This window comes from Falco punctatus (assembly GCF_963210335.1).
Source record: "Falco punctatus genome assembly, contig: scaffold_57, whole genome shotgun sequence".
Classification (NCBI taxonomy): Eukaryota; Metazoa; Chordata; class Aves; order Falconiformes; family Falconidae; genus Falco; species Falco punctatus.
In genome coordinates this window covers 110,091-126,388 of record NW_027660116.1, presented here as the reverse complement: position 1 = coordinate 126,388, position 16,298 = coordinate 110,091, and the positions used below count along the sequence as shown (strand labels likewise).

General features: G+C 45.4%; 1 protein-coding gene across 1 annotated transcript in view; it reads right to left on the bottom strand.

Annotated features, from left to right (window-relative positions):
• LOC308057979 (fas-binding factor 1 homolog) overlaps positions 1-15,882 on the bottom strand; it is a gene marked incomplete at its 5' end in the record, with an annotated part of 38,514 nt that extends 22,632 nt beyond the window's left edge. The window contains 2 exons of the mRNA XM_080411983.1: positions 14,430-14,568; positions 15,847-15,882. Of these exons, the coding sequence (XP_080268109.1) occupies positions 14,430-14,568; positions 15,847-15,882 (175 nt within the window). The remainder of the gene's footprint in view (positions 1-14,429; positions 14,569-15,846) is intronic.
• Between the last annotated feature and the right edge of the window lie 416 nt (positions 15,883-16,298).

The following is a 16,298-nucleotide window of genomic DNA, read 5'->3' as shown; positions in this document are numbered from 1 at the left end:
GCGGCGCTGGCCGTGCCCGGCTCGGGGCAGGCGTTTGCCAGCCGGAGACCGGACCCCTTTTCCGGGAGAGGCCAGAGCGAGGCGGCGAGCGCCGGGGAGCGCGCAGGGAAGGGAGCGGGCAGCCCTCCGCAGGGGCGAGCCCGGGGGCTGCGCTGCGGCTCCGCACTCGCGGCTCCGCCTCAGCCGCAGGCAGCCCCCGCAGAGCCGCCCCCGGCCCCGCGCCGCGCCGCGCCGCAGGCAGCCCCCGGCGCCCCGGGAGGCGCTGCGGACCGACGGCTTGCACATCGGTGGTCAGCAGAAGGCAGCTCTGCGCCTTAAGTGGCGACGTAGAGAAAAGATGTGTCTGCAGCGAAGCACAGGAGAGGGTCCGGAGGACAGAGCGTGTTGCAGGCGCTTGGCAGCACACGGCCTCGGGAGGGGGAACAGACGCCATGGGTCAAGCTGGGGCATAAGGTAAGGTCAAGGAGAACCAGTTGGTTAATGGGACCAAACAGAAATGACTTGAACCGTGCATGAACACTTGACATGCGGAATTAGACTCTATAACTCGAAAGTTATAAAGTAGGTATGTTTATTGCGCGCAGATGCACGGGGGATCGCTCCTCCACAAGCGTGCATACCCGAAGTGTTGTTGCTGACCTGTATTTCTGATTACATATGGTCCAATTGTATAAATTTTTGGATTTGGTTTAGTTAACTTAAGATCAAGCGTTAATGGGGTTGTTGTAACTGTGGTGGTGGTAGGAACAGTGGTTAGCATGATTGTTATTTTGATCTTATAAGTCAGAGCTGTTCTTGGGGATTCCTTTCCTAGGCATATTATAAAGATGGGCTCGGTTAGGGTAAAATTGTGCCAACATTCCCGTGAATTAAAGCACATGGTTGTATTTAGAAGGGTAAATTCCTTATCTACCTTTCTGACATTAATCAGGGTGTCTCCTGAAATCTTGGTGTTATCTTTTTCATTATATGTTTGACACCCTACTTTTATCCTATCTCCTAATTTTCCCCATAATCGGTCGACTTTGTGTACATCCTCCCGATCCCATTGATTCTTTTGGTACACCTCATTTTCAGAAAAAACCACCATAGCTAGTTTCGTCTTTGGGTCCACCTTTCCCATTATTCCAGTGTGTTTTTTCTGGGCATGGTTCCAAGGCCAGTTATCAGGCTCTTGGTTGTAGGCGAGAGAGAGGGTACAAAAAACCACAAATGGTTTAAACCCACTATTGATCATTTTAAGAATCTAAACGTTCCTCATATACATATAAAATCTGTTTTGATCAAAAATATCTTTGTTTGAGTTGGGGCTTACCGATAACAAGTTGGGAAAGACTGGCCACTGGCTTAGTCCCAGACTCTTCTGTTCTGTATTGTTTGTTGTGGTGCCCTTCCCATATAGTGGATCCACAACCGCTCAGGTTCACTTACTTGCCACCCACATTGTTCCCATTTGTCCGAGTAAATTTGAGTTTCAGTTCTTTTTTATCTGGGGTTACTCTCCACGAAGTTGCAGGGGCTTTCTTGATCCGGGTATGGTGAATCCAAGAATTCTGTCCCTCAACCTTGATTGCGGTGTAGGTGGTGAGTAGGACTTGAAAAGGTCCGGTCCACTGTGGTTCCAGGGTTTTATCTGCAAAACACTTAATGTATACATAGTCCCCTTGTCGTATATCGTGAACAGGTCCATCCAGACCCCTACTGCGTGTTCCCATCACATGCTTCTCAATTCTTATTAATTGTTTGTTTAGTGCCACCATATAGGAAGTCATTGTTTCTTCACCAATCTGTGAAGACGTCCCCTTTTGTACCCCATAGGGTCGTCCATATAAAATTTCAAATGGGCTAAGCCCCTCTTTTGCTCTTGGTCTAGTTCGAATCCGTGTAAGAGCTAATGGCAAAGACTGGGGCCAAGTTAGATTCGTTTCTTGGCCTAGCTTGACAATCTGTTGTTTGATTAGATGGTTCATCTTTTCCACCTGGCCACTTGATTGTGATCTGTTGCACTATTCTGGACACAAAATGTGGTCCTCTATCAGAGGACATTACCGCTGGGACTCCAAACCTAGGTATTATCTCTTGGAGCAGTATTTTGGTCACTTCCCGGGCTTTAGCAGTTCTGCACGGGAAGGCTTCTGGCCAACCTGAAAAGGTATCTGTTAGTACCAACAAATATCGATACCCCCCTTTTTTAGGAAGTTCCGAGAAATCAATCTGCCAATGTTGCCCTGGAACATTTCCTTTCCCAATTTTTCCCAACTTTGGCCCCTTGGTAATCTTAGGATTAGTCTGGAGACAAAGATCACATTGTTGGGTTACTTGTCTAATAGGAGTATACGAGTTTCGTGCTATTATGTTTTTAGTGAGAGCTTCTGCCCCCCAGTGCCTTTTTCTATGTTCTTCCCGAACTACTGACCATACCATGTAGGAAGGAATCACTATTCTCCCATGTGAGATTACAGCCCACCCTTCCTCATTATATGATCCCTCTAGGTCAGAAATCAGTTTGCGATCTTCTTTAGTATAGTCTGGTTTACCTTCTAGAGATATTTGTCCATCGGGTATTAGCGCACCCTCTACCTTGATTGCTTTTCTGGCTGCCTGTTTTGCTTCCCTGTCCGCCAGTTCATTTCCTCTTTCTAATTCTGTGCTCACTTTCTGGTGTGCCTTGATGTGCATAATTGCCACCCTTTCAGGAAGCTGGACTGCATTTAGGAGTTTCAAAATTTCTTCTGCATGTTTGATGATTTTTCCTTGGGAGTTTAATAGTCCCCTTTCTTTCCATATTGCTCCATGAGCATGTACCACTCCAAAGGCATATTTAGAATCAGTCCAAATATTTATAGGTTTTCCCTGAGCTCTCTCCAGAGCTCGAGTAAGGGTTATGATTTCAGCCTTCTGTGCCAAAGTGTCAGCTGGTAGCGGTCCCGATTCTATCACTTCTTCAGAGGTTGTAACAGCATATCCGGAATGTCGCTTTCCATTCAGCATATAGCTGCTCCCATCTGTGAACCAATGTTCAGCTCCATTAATAGGAACATCCTTGAGATCTGTCCTACTAGAATAAGTGGCTTCGATTGTTTCTAGACAGTCATGATCGACTGATTCGCCAACATTCCCATTAAGAAACGAGGCCGGATTGACGATGTTTGTAGTCACGATCTCAACATCATCTTGTTCCACCATTATGGCCTGGTATTTTAGGAATCTCTGTGGGGAGAGCCAATGCCCCCCTTTTGTTTCAAGGACTGCAGACACTGTGTGGGATACTAAGACAGTCATTTTCTGGCCCAAGGTAAACTTCCGGGCCTCCTGGATGTTTAGGATGACAGCTGCTACTGCTCTCAGGCAACCAGGCCACCCTTTTGCAGTGGCATCCAGCTGTTCAGAGAAGTATGCCACTGCCCGTCTGTATGGTCCCAAATCTTGTGCCAGTATTCCTAATGCCATTCCCTGTTTCTCATGGGAAAATAGGAAAAATGGCTTACTCACATCAGGAAGTCCTAGTGCTGGTGCCGACATCAAGGCTTTCTTCAGTTCATGGAAAGCTCTGTCTGATTCAGCATCCCACTGAAGATCCTTCTGATTAGCTGCTATCAGGGAATATAATGGTTTAACAAGCAAGCCATAATTACATATCCAAAGCCTGCACCATCCTGTCATTCCCAGAAATGTCTGCGGTTCCTTTACAGTTCGTGGTCGGGGCGCTTGGCATATGGCTTCTTTTCGGGCCTTCCCTAGGACCCGTTGTCCGGCACTGATCTCGTACCCTAGGTATGTGACTTGTTGTAACACCACCTGTGCCTTCTTCTTAGAAACCCGATATCCTTGTAGTCCCAGAAAGTTCAGCAGGCTCACAGTCCAAATAATACAAGATTCTTCGGTTCTGGTTGCAATAAGAAGATCGTCTACATATTGTAACACTTTCCCTTCTCCTGATGGTGGTTCCCATAACTCCAAATCCTTTGCTAATTGGTTTCCAAAAATTGTGGGGCTATTTTAAACCTCTGTGGCAACACCGTCCATGTGAGCTGGGTCTTTCGACCGCTTCTGGGATTTTCCAATTCAAAAGCAAAAATTCTTTGGCTGGCTTCATGGAGAGGGAGGCAAAAGAAGGCATCTTTTAAGTCTAAAACTGTGAACCAAGCTAGGTCAGGTGTCAGGGTGGTTAGTAAGGTATAGGGGTTAGCTACTACAGGATACAGATCCTCTGTTATTTTGTTAATGGCCCTTAAATCCTGAACTATCCTATAAGACCCATCAGGTTTTTTAACTGGGAGGATAGGTGTGTTAAATTCTGACTCACATTCTTTTAGTAGTTTTAATTCTATGAATCGCTCTATATTTGGACGAATTCCTTCCCTATCTTCCCTTTTCAGTGGGTATTGTTTAATTCTTATCGCACCCTGTCCTTCCTTTAATTTTACTATAACAGGTGATGCATTCTTGGCACGTCCCGGCATGTCAGTTGCCCATACTCCGGGATATACCTGATCAATAATTCTGGTATCAATTTCCCTTTTTATAGGAGTACTGGCCAAAGATAGGCTCATAACCTGTATGTATTGATGATCATTTACCTCCAGAGTAACTTCCCCTTTTTTAAATTTGATTGTTGCCTCCAATTGTTCTAATAAGTCCCTACCAAGAAGGGCCTTTGGGGAATTTGGCATAAATAAAAATTTATGGATCCCCATTTGTTTTCCCAACTTATATTTTAAAGGTTTACAAAAATAAGCCTTTTCAGTTTGGCCAGTTGCACCCTGTACTGAAACATAATCATTATCCAAAGGCATTAAAGCTTGGTTCAAAACCGAATAGGTAGCTCCTGTGTCTATTAAAAATTCCACCTCCTCCTGTTCTTCTCCTAATTTTATTTTTACTAATGGGTCGGCTAGTCAATTTTCTTCTTCCATGTGAGCTATTGTTTTCCCTTGATTGCTGCGCCATTTAGTATTTTCTTGATGTCGGCGTTCAGGGCATTCGTTTTTCCAGTGTCCTGTCCTTTTGCATATTGCACACTGATTCCTACCCAGGGGTGTTAGCCCACGCCTTGATTTAACTTTAGATTTTTGATTCTCATTTTCTCTTACTACTGCTAATATTTTCTTTTGGTCCTGCTTGTAACCTTCTTCTCGATTACTAAATATTCTCCATGCTTCCTCTACTAATTTTTCCAAGTCTCTATTTTCAGGAGGTCTCAATTTTTGCAGCTTGCGCCTAATATCCCCCTGTGATTGTCCTAAAAAGAGGGATATTAGTTGCTGTGCGCCCACCTCCGAATTTGGGTCCAGAGACGTGTGCCGGCGCATTGCATCTCTTATCCTGTCTAAGAATTCTGAAGGTGTTTCAGAGGGACCCTGTCTAACCTCATATAACGCTGCCCAATTTATTGTTTTAGGAATTGCTTTCTCCATTCCTCTGAATATCCATTCCTGGTATGCCTGTAATCTTCCCATTTCAGCGGCGCGGTTTGGGTCCCATTCCGGGTCCAACAAAGGAAACCATTCTCTATAATTATCTCCCTTTATATTATAGTGTTCCTTTGCGAGATCCCCCGCTGTTTTTATGACCAATTGCTTTTCAGTTTCAGTCAAACAATCCAATAATAATTGTATATCACTCCAGTCCGGATTGTGCTGTTTTATTAGAAATTTAAAATTCTGTGCCGTCTTTATTGGATCATTACGGTATTCTCGGGCAGCCTCTTTCCATTCTCTCAGATCAGCGCCCGTGAATGGAACTTTTATTTTCATTGTTCCTCCGTCCGGATTCACGGCTTCTCGGAGGGGTGCCTGTAAAACAGACTTCTGTCTGGTGCGTGAAGACACCGGACTATTTGGAGCCGTAATGGCAGTTTTTGTGTTTCCTTGTGTGGCAGCGGGTGTTTGGCTTTCTTTATAAATAACTTGTGGAATTTCTTCCTCTTGTTCGCCTGGGGGTGGACTGGGAGCCCCGGCCGAACCTTGTCTCTCCACTCTATAAGATGGATTAAATAAATCATTTAATTCGGGCTCTTGTTCTCCGTTTAATTTGATACACCTTTGTCCAATACTACATGCTGAGCAACATCTTTTCAACTTTCCTTTACGCTCCCTCCTATCCTCTCTTTCTAGTGCTAGTACCATAGGATCCCGAGGGGGTACTAAGCCGCAGTCCTTTTGCCACTCAGGTTTGTCCCGGAGAACGAAGAACATGTCTGCATACGATACTTCATCCCACTTTCCCTCTCTCCTCAAAAACAACATTAATTGCAGGAGAGTGTTATAATCTAACGTTCCTCCTTCCTGAGGCCATTTCGCATCACTCTCCAATTTATACAAAGGCCACCACTGATTACAATATTTAATCAATTTTCTTCTATTTTCGGTACCACCATATCCTACGATATCACTCCAATGTTTTAATATACAACCCAAGGGCGATTTTTCACAGGGCTTACTCCTTCCACTTCCCATTTTACAATTTTAATTACTTTGTTTTTCTCCGGCCGCCTTAGCCACCCAAGGTCGGAAACGCCGATAGAGCTCCTTACTCGTATTGCACTCGAACGCGTGTCTCAAGCACTCTTGCACTCACACTCAGTCAAAATAATTAAGCTATACACGGAAAATCAAAATGCGCATCTCAATCACACCATTCACACTCTCCGGGCAGCCCTCAGTCACACAAGCAGTATGTTATACGGTACCGTGCACTTATGTACATCTTTTAGGAACACTGACAGTTCACAAAGTATGCATTTCAATGAACAATTGCCAAAAAACAAACAACAAACAAAAAACCACATTTTTCCTGGTCTTAAGCAGAGTGTTAAGTTTTCCGCTATTTGCCACAAATTACCAGAATATTATTATTTTTCAACATACATTTCATAACTCCAAGTTTTGAACATGTAACAAGGCAACACACAGAACAAACAAGACACAGAGCGCTATTTCAGTTGTTATATTCTAGGAATTCCCCAATTCTTAAGACAACCCAATGGAAGTTTTTAGCTTCCCCCTTTTTTCCTACGCAAAAGTTTCCCTTTTACTTTTGCTATGAGGTCCCTCTTGTTCCTGTGAGATTCCGCCTTATTCCGTCCCGCCCCCCGCTTTCCGTCACAAGGCCTCCGGGCTTTTAGGAATGGCAGTAACCTCGTGTTTGCTCGATCTGCCCTCAAGATCGCTAGCGGCCACCCCTTGGTCAGCAAACCCCCTCCCAAGGTACCTTTCCTCCTGGGGACTACGCTGCGCGCCGGACGTCTCCGTGCGTCTCACCAGCCGCCCCGTTACTAAACATACCGTTTATCCGCGGATCCAGGGGTTCTCTTCTGCTCCCGGGTGAACAGCTGAGAAGAGGAGGCTCCTCCGAGGAAATCTCCCAGGGCGCGCCTAGGAGCGTCCGCTCCGCAGCTGGTCCCTCAGCCGAGCAGAAATCCTCCTGGCTGGCTCGCCAAAACTGACGTGCGGAATTAGACTCTATAACTCGAAAGTTATAAAGTAGGTATGTTTATTGCGCGCAGATGCACGGGGGATCGCTCCTCCACAAGCGTGCATACCCGAAGTGAGGAACCATCCCACATTTATACAATGAAACAAATGAATATTCAATTAACGCCTATACATATTCGTTACCTAAACCCCGCTTCGTATGTTAATTAGCTTATCAGTCCGTTTCCTGGAATGTGGTGGTCTTGCAGGTTTGTAGGTGATTCATGTTCTTGTGACCATCCGATCTTCTCCAGCAAGGAGACTTGGCACTCCCTTCCTCTAGATAGCATTTGAATGTCTCTCATCTTCTCTCATTCTCTTTTAAATAGCCCCTTTTGTTAGAGAAAGAAGGGCAGGCGTCTCCCCATCTCCCCTTTGTTAGAGGAAGAGGGGCAGGCGTCTCCTCAAAAACTGTAGTTGTCTCCTCAGAGCTGTGTGCCTATGTGACCAGACACCGCACCCATGACTAGTCACCATACCCACATTCCTTGAGCAGACATATACAATCACAGTCGGTGTTAAGCGTCCCCATTTCACACTATTTCTCCATATCACACTTGAGTGAAAGTTAAGACCGCTGTGCCTTTAAATGGGGACGAGGCTCGTAAGACCCAGTGAGGATTAAGTGTGACTAAAGGTCATCGTAAACGGTTTTTCCAGGTGTATAAAGTATTTTCCTGTCGCGACGAGCTGTGCTAGCTTTGTGGGTTTGCCCCCCAGCTCCCGTCCCCGCAGAGACGCGTGCCTGGTCCCTCGGCCGTGCGGGTGCTCGATCCGTTGCGCGGCGGGCGATGGGATCCGGCCATTCGACAGCAGCATCAGGTCCCGAGGAGACGGTCGCTGCCAGCCCCGGCCGGCCTCGGCGCTCGGAGGGGCTGCGCGACGTCCCGGTGCGACATGTCCCTTCCCGGGGCTCGCCCCCCGTCTGGGTGCGAGGGGGGTGGCGGCGCGGCGGGTGGCGGGCCTGCCGGGGTGGGAGATGCGGCTCCAGGTGCTTTGCCCGCCGGCCCGGACGGTGCTTTCGCCTCTCGTTACGCGTTCGGGGGAGGCAGGAGGGTCGCCGTTACCGTCAGCGAGCCCGTGCTGCCGCCGCTGCCCGGCGTCGGGGCTGTGTGGCATCCCGGGGTGGCGGGGAGCGGAGCGATGCGCCTCGTCCTTGCAGGGTGCTGAGCTGCCCTTCCCCGGGGCCAGGGCTCGCTGCCGCTTCCAGCTGCACAGGATTTGGTCCCGCAGCCTCAGTGTGAGGGCTGGATTTTCGCGAAACGAGGAGGAGCTGCTGGCACCTTCTGTACTGACGGGCGGCTTGATTTCTTGCTGTGCTTTTCGTACATCTTTAATAGCCCGGTGGAGTACAAATTGTAAAGGAAACTTCATACGCAGAGTTTGAGAGTTTGAAGAGAGATTATTCACCCTCTAGCTGTCGTGAGGTTTCACCTCTCCTTCCTGGCCGGACTGATCTTCCAGTTAGAAGTGAAACAAGGTCAAACGGTTAAAAAAAAAGGCTTCCTTCTGTCAGGGCGAATCTAAATCAATCAAATTCCCAGGCACCAAAGTGTGTTGTGTAACAAATGGGAGTGCAAAGGTAAGCACGTAGCTTTGCGTGTGCGAGAGCGGTTGTGGGACTTCTCTGTAAGTTCTAACACCTTGCTCTTTGCGCTGTTCTGCAAATTTGCCTGGATTTTAAGTATGGACAGAAGAGGGAGAGAATGAACATATGCATTTGATTTGCTTAATAGAAAATATCTTGGCAGAAACACATGCTTGTGCTGTGTATTCTGTTAGAGCTTGGCTTTTTAAAATACTCATGTGTTCTGTCTAATGAAAAGCTGGTAGTATCTCCCATTCACCTAAGAATATGTTCAAACATAGCTTGAGATATGCTCTAATCACGTTAAGAAAAATGTATAGCTTAATATCAAACTAGCTAAAGTGCAGTCACTGGGGAATATCTCGGTGCTTGTAAACTTTAATTTAAAGAGTGCTGTGAGGCTGGATTACCCGATACCCAGTACAATTGAAACAGCAGTATACCCCCTCTTTTTTGAAGGAAGACTGTAGGTCGTTTTGAACAGCATAGAATCATAGAATCATTTAGGTTGGAAAAGTCCTTTAAGATCATTGAGTCCAGCCATTAACCTGACACTGCCAAGTCCATCACTAAACTGTGTCCTTGAGCACCACATCTACACATCTTTGAAATGCCTCCAGGGATGGTGAGGCCACCCTGAAACTTCCCTGGGCAGCTGGTTCCAGTCCTTGACAACCCTTTCAGTGAAGAATTTTTTCCTAATGTCCAATCTAAACCTCCCCTGGGGCAACCTGAGGCCATTTCCTCTTGTCCTATCCCTTGTATCCTTGTTGGATCTGGTAGAAATGATCCCCAGATGGCAGTGTGTAAAGGATTAATTTAAATTCCAGATTCTGGTTGCCTGGCATTAGCAAAAATAAAGCTTTTGTGTTATTTCTCTTAACAGTTAAAAATTAGATGCAGGAAAAATAAAGAGAAACACTAAGTACTGAATTCCTCCCCCCCCCCCCCCTCCATTTACATTTTGGTAAGAGGGAACTAATTTGCTCTCCTGTCTGCTGTGCATCCTGGTGCTGAGCTAATCTTTTCTATGCCCTAGATTGTTATTAGCCTTGCTTGCTTATTACTGAAAGATTTACTTTCTAGGACTCCTTTTAATTCCGTTTGCTGCTACACTGCCTTTTGTCTTAAATGTTATTTTTTTGTAGTGTCCTTTGAAAGGCATCTCATTACATATTCATAATGTGTTGTAATGCGCCTATACATATGCATTACCTATCCCCGCTTCATATTAAAATTATTTCTGCGAGCCATTTCCGTATTTTTTTCTCGACTGAGTTTGCGCAGTGTCCCCTGGTGGTGGTCGTCAGGGGTCCTGAGGATGAAGGCAGGCGAGTCTTGCTAGTTACCCCCACATCTGGCGCAGGCTCAGTAGCGTCCTGGTTTTTGTCCAAACCGCAGAACTGGCTTTAGCTTGTTCTTGCAAGGTTGTAATTGTTCTTCTGACTTATATGGTCATAAAGCTGGACTTATAAGGTCATAAGGCTCTTTACTCCCGTATACCTTATCACAACACCCAAACAAACCATGTAAGATCTGGCAAACAGCTAAGCAGACTATTATAATCGTTAAAACTTTACCCTAAACGGCCAAGCAGACTATCATTACCCTAAACAGCTAAGCAGACTATCATAATAATCGTTAAACTTTACTCTGTCACTTAACCCCTTCTCTCTCAGTCCCCCCTTTTCAAAGAAATTAGTAAATTCTTTTACTCAGACTCGAAGTATTGATTAGATTCTAATTTTTGTCGCAGTTGATTTCTCTTCCATTCACTATAGGAATTTCCAGTTCCCTTAAGCCACCAAAATCCACAACGGATAGCTATACCAATAATTAAAAGTAGAAAGACAATCACAATGATCATTACAAATAATTGTTTTAACCATGTTAGATTGGGCAACCAGGATGTCAATTTCTCCCATAATTCAGAAAAGCCCCAAGAAGTGTTATCTTGTGTCACTTTATGTAGAATATTTACTTGTTTCCTAATTTCTTGGAGGTCCTCTGTAATTCGCCCGCTTTGATCTGCATACATGCAACAATCTACATTGATCACAGTGCATACCCCCCCTTGGAAGGCTAATAGCAAATCTAAAGCCATACGATTCTGTGACACTATTTTTGATAAGTCAGTAACTTCCTTCTGAAGTGCCAGGAGAGCATCAACTGTCCTATTTTCCACTGTTTCTATTATAGCTGAGATGTTTATTATTGCCTTTTCCAACTCACTAACCCCTAAAAACGGAATGAACCATCGCGCAAAACTGTGGAAACTCGTTGGTCTGTTTATGAGGGGGTTATTTACGATGTTCCGTTTTTTCCTTATGGGGGGTCGTGTTGACCCGTCAATGATAGTAATATTGGGGACCAGACCTCCCAGAGTGCATGCTCCTCGCCATCCTATGGGCAAGACTTTACGAGCCATTGTGCCGCACAACCAATACCACCCTGTCCTTCGTGGGGTCGGGAGACCGGTATAGTTCAATTTCAAAAATCCCAAATCTCTACCTGTCATATTTAATGTATGACTTTGGTTACAATTTGGGTGTTCTCCCACGAACAGTCCTTTTCCCGAACTTACCAGGCAGTTATCCCCCAGTGTGCTGGTCTCTTCGACAGTGATTTTTAATTCTCGTCCCCACTTAACCTGAGGGTCTGTGCTCCAGATTGTATTTCCCCAAAAGGAGCCGTCTTGGCGGTTCGTCAGGGGAACTGGCAGTGGGATGCCTATTAACGGTATCTCATAACCAGAATGTCTTGGCATTTGGGTACAGATCCAACAATCTGTCTTATTTAAAATTTTGGTGATGTTTTGAATCGCCTGAACATACCAGTTCTCTCGCCAGGCCGCTGTGTCTATCACCTGTGAAATTATCAGAATCATATTAAATTTAACCCACATCCTATCTTTTTAGCTTGAGCTTTAACGGCCCTTGAATTTCTGATGTCCAAAGCTTTTGTGGCGACTTCTTTACACGGGTATGATGAATCCAGGCATTCTGTTCTTTAATTTTGACTGCTGTGAAGGAGGTGAGGAGTACTTGGTATGGTCCTTCCCACTGTGGTTTCAAGGTTTTTTCTGCAAGAGACTTTACATATACATAATCTCCAGGTTGGATATCATGTACAGGCCCATCCAGACCCCTTCCTCGGGTCCCAGTTACATGTTTTCCAGTTGTATTGAGCTGCTTGCTCAATGCCACCATATAGGAAGTCATAATTTCATCCCCAATTTGCATTGATGTCCCCTTTTGTATTCCATAGGGGCGTCCATACAGAATTTCAAAAGGGCTCAGTCCTTCCCTCGCCCTCGGTCTTGTCCGTATACACAAAAGGGCTAAAGGGAGAGACTGAGGTCATGGCAAGTTTGCTTCTTGTCCCAACTTTACAATTTGCTGTTTGATTAAGTGGTTCATTTTCTCCACTTGGCCACTCGACTGAGGGCGATATGGGGTGTGAAGTTGCCAATCTATACCTAAATGGTGGCTGGTTTGTTGCACTATTTTTGAAACAAAGTGTGGTCCTCTGTCAGAGGATATGGTTGCTGGAACCCCAAAACGCGGTATTATTTCTTGTATTAGTATTTTAGTTACCTCCCGAGCCTTGGCAGTTCTGGTTGGGAATGCTTCTGGCCAACCTGAAAAGGTATCAGTTAATACCAGCAAGTATCGATACCCCCCTTTTCTTGGAAGTTCTGTGAAATCAACCTGCCATTGTTGTCCAGGCCCATTACCCTTTCCAATCTGGCCCATTTCTAATTTGGGAGTATTCTTTGGATTAGTCTGGAGGCAAAGGTCACACTGTTGAGTCACCTGTCTCACTGTGGTATATAAGTTTCTAGCTACAATATCTTTTATCAGATGTTTATACAGAGCCTCCATTCCCCAATGTCTCTTCCTATGTTCTTCCCGTATTAAGTGCCACAGTAAATATGAGGGGACAATTAACTTTCCCTGTGGGGTATAAGCCCATCCCTCTTTATTATATGATCCTTCTAAGTCTGAAATAAGTTTCTGATCTTCCCTAGTGTATTTTGGTTTATCTTGTAGGGAAATATGCCTATCGGGGATTAAAGCCCCTGCTACTTTTATTTTTGTTTTGGCTACTTGTTTTGCCTCTCTGTCCGCCAGTTCATTCCCTTTTTCCAAATCTGAGCTCACTTTCTGGTGTGCCTTAATATGCATAATTGCCACTTTCTCAGGGAGTTGGACAGCTTCTAGTAACTTCAGAATTTCTTCTGCATGTTTGATATTCTTTCCTTGGGAGTTCAATAAACGTCTTTCTTTTCAAATTGCTCCATGTGCGTGTACAACTCCAAAGGCATATTTTGTGTCTGTGTAAATGTTTACAGTTTTGCTCTGAGCCAACTCCAGGGTTCGAGTTAGGGCAATTATTTCTGCCTTTTGTGCGGGGGTGTTCATGGGCAAAGGTCCTGACTCTATTACCTCTTGACTGGTGGTGATGGCGTGTCCTGCGTGTCGATTGCCATTCGGGACATAGCTGCTCCCGTCTGTGAACCAGTTTTCTCCGTTTTCTATGGGGCTATCCTTTAAGTCTGGGCGACTTGCGTATGTCGCTTCAATAGTTTCCAAGCAGTCATGATGCACTGGTTCTCCTGTGTTTCCGCTGAGAAAAGAAGCTGGGTTGACAATGTTAGTAACCACGATTTCCACATCATCCTGTTCCACTATTACAGCTTGATATCGCAGGAATCTTTGTGGAGATAGCCAGTGTCCACCCTTTGCTTCCAATACTGCCGACACTGCATGGGACACAAAACCAGTCATTTTCTGGCCCAGGGTGAATTTTCGGGCTTCCTGTATATTTAGTATCACAGCCGCAACTGCCCTTAGGCATCCAGGCCAGCCCTTTGCAGTCGCGTCTAACTGTTTAGAGAGGTAGCCACCTGCCCGACGATACGGACCTAGCTCCTGTACCAATATTCCTAGGGCAATGCCCTGTTTCTCGTGAGAAAAAAGGAGGAACGGCTTACCCACATCCGGGAGTCCTAAAGCCGGGGCTGACATCAGAGCCTTCTTTAGTTGTTCAAAAGCTTGTTCAGCCTCTTTATTCCATTCGAGGTGTTTCTGCTCAGTCGCTGTCAGCGCATATAATGGTTTAACAAGCAGTCCATAATTGTAGATCCACAATCGACACCACCCTGTCATTCCCAGAAAGGTTCGCAATTCCTTTACCGTCTGGGGTTTTTTAGTTTGTCATATCACCTCTTTGCGGGCCTGCCCCAAAGTTCTCTGTCCCGCACTGATCTCATAGCCCAAATAATTCACTTTACGCTGCATTACCTGGGCCTTCTTCTTGGACACCCTGTATCCTTGAAGCCCTAAGAAATTCAACAGACTCACCGTCCACGCCATACAATCTTCCTGTGTTGGTAGCGATCAGGGTGTCATCCACATACTGTAACGATTTTCCTTTCTCGGACGGGGCTTCCCAGGATTCCAGGTCTCTCGCAAGCTGATTGCCGAAGATGGTAGGACTATTCTTAAATCCTTGCGGCAACACCGTCCAAGTGAGCTGGGTCTTTCGACCTCTTTTAGGATTTTCCCACTCGAATGCAAACAACTTTTGACTGGCTTCGTGGAGAGGGAGGCAAAAGAAAGCATCCCTTAAATCTAGAACAGTAAACCAGATTAATTCAGGTGCCAATGCAGTCAGTAGGGTATACGGGTTTGCCGCGACTGGGTAGAGATCCTCAGTAATCCTGTTCACTGCGCGCAAGTCTTGAACCACCCTATATGACCCATCGGACTTCTGAATAGGTAATATAGGGGTATTGAATTCAGACTCACATTCCTTTAATAGTCCTAGCTGCAAAAATTTTTCTATCACTGGCCGGATTCCCTCCCTGTCCTCTTTCTTTAGAGGATATTGTTTAATCCTTACCGGTCGTTGACCTTCCTTTATCTTAACTTCAACAGGTGGAGCATTTTTCGCTCTTCCAGGCACATCAGTAGCCCAGACTCCTGGATACACTTGGTTCAGAATTTCCTCATCAATTTTCCCTTCCGAGGGGAGACTAGTTAGGACTAGACTTAATGCCTGTGTATATTGTCGATCCTTTACCTCCAGAGTAATTTCCCCTTTTTCAAACGTGATCTTTGCTCCTAATTGTTCCAACAAATCTCTCCCCAAAAGTGCCTTTGGGGAGTTGGGCATGTATAAGAACTTGTGGATGCCCCATTGTTTTCCCAATTTATACTTCAAAGGTTTGCAAAAATACGCCTTTTCACTTTGACCAGTTGCTCCTTGTACTACAACGTAATCATCTCCTAAAGGCATTAAGGCTTGATTCAAAACCGAATATGTCGCTCCTGTATCTATCAAAAACTCCACTTGTTGCTGCTTTTCCCCTAGCTTAATTATAACCAGTGGATCCGCTAGAGTAGATTCCCCAGGTTCCCGTCAGTCTTCTATTGCATTGGCTATCTTCACATTCGCCGAGGTTTTCCGACCCCCTTCCCTGTTTCTAGGACATTCCCTTTTCCAATGACCAAAGCCCCTGCATATAGCGCACTGATCCTTTTCTAATCGAGACGAATCTCGCCTACCACCTCTCCGTTCCCCTTTTTCTTGAATGGCAGCTATCAATTTCTTTTGTCCCCGCCGATATTCTTCTTCTCTATTTCTAAACACCCTCCATGCTTCATCCAACAATATTTCCAAATTTCTACCTTCTGTAGAACGCAGCTTTTGAAGTTTTCGCCTTATGTCCCCTGCAGATTGACCCAGGAATAAAGAAACTAATTGCTGGATCCCTACCTCAGACCCAGGGTCCAGCGGCGTGTTACGGCGCATCACATCCCTCAGCCGATCCAAGAACTCAGACGGGGACTCAGAAGGAGTTTGCTTAACTGCATATAAAGCTGACCAGTTTAAAGTTTTGGGAATTGCTCTCTCCATTCCCTTCGAAATCCATTCCTGATATTCCTGTAATCTTTGCATATGTGCCGATCTATTAGCATCCCACTTTGGGTCTTGGAGGGGGAAATGTTCCTTAACATCCCCTCCTGTAATTTTATAATGGTCTTCGGCCAAATTTCCTGCTGTTTTCAAAACTAGCTGTTTTTCAGTTTCAGTCAAATATTCCAATACTAATTGTATATCATTCCAATCGGGATTGTGTTGTTTTACGATAAATTGGAAATGCCTGGCTACACTTATCGGGTCACTTCTATAATCCTTTGCAATCTTTCTCCACTCTCCCAAATCAG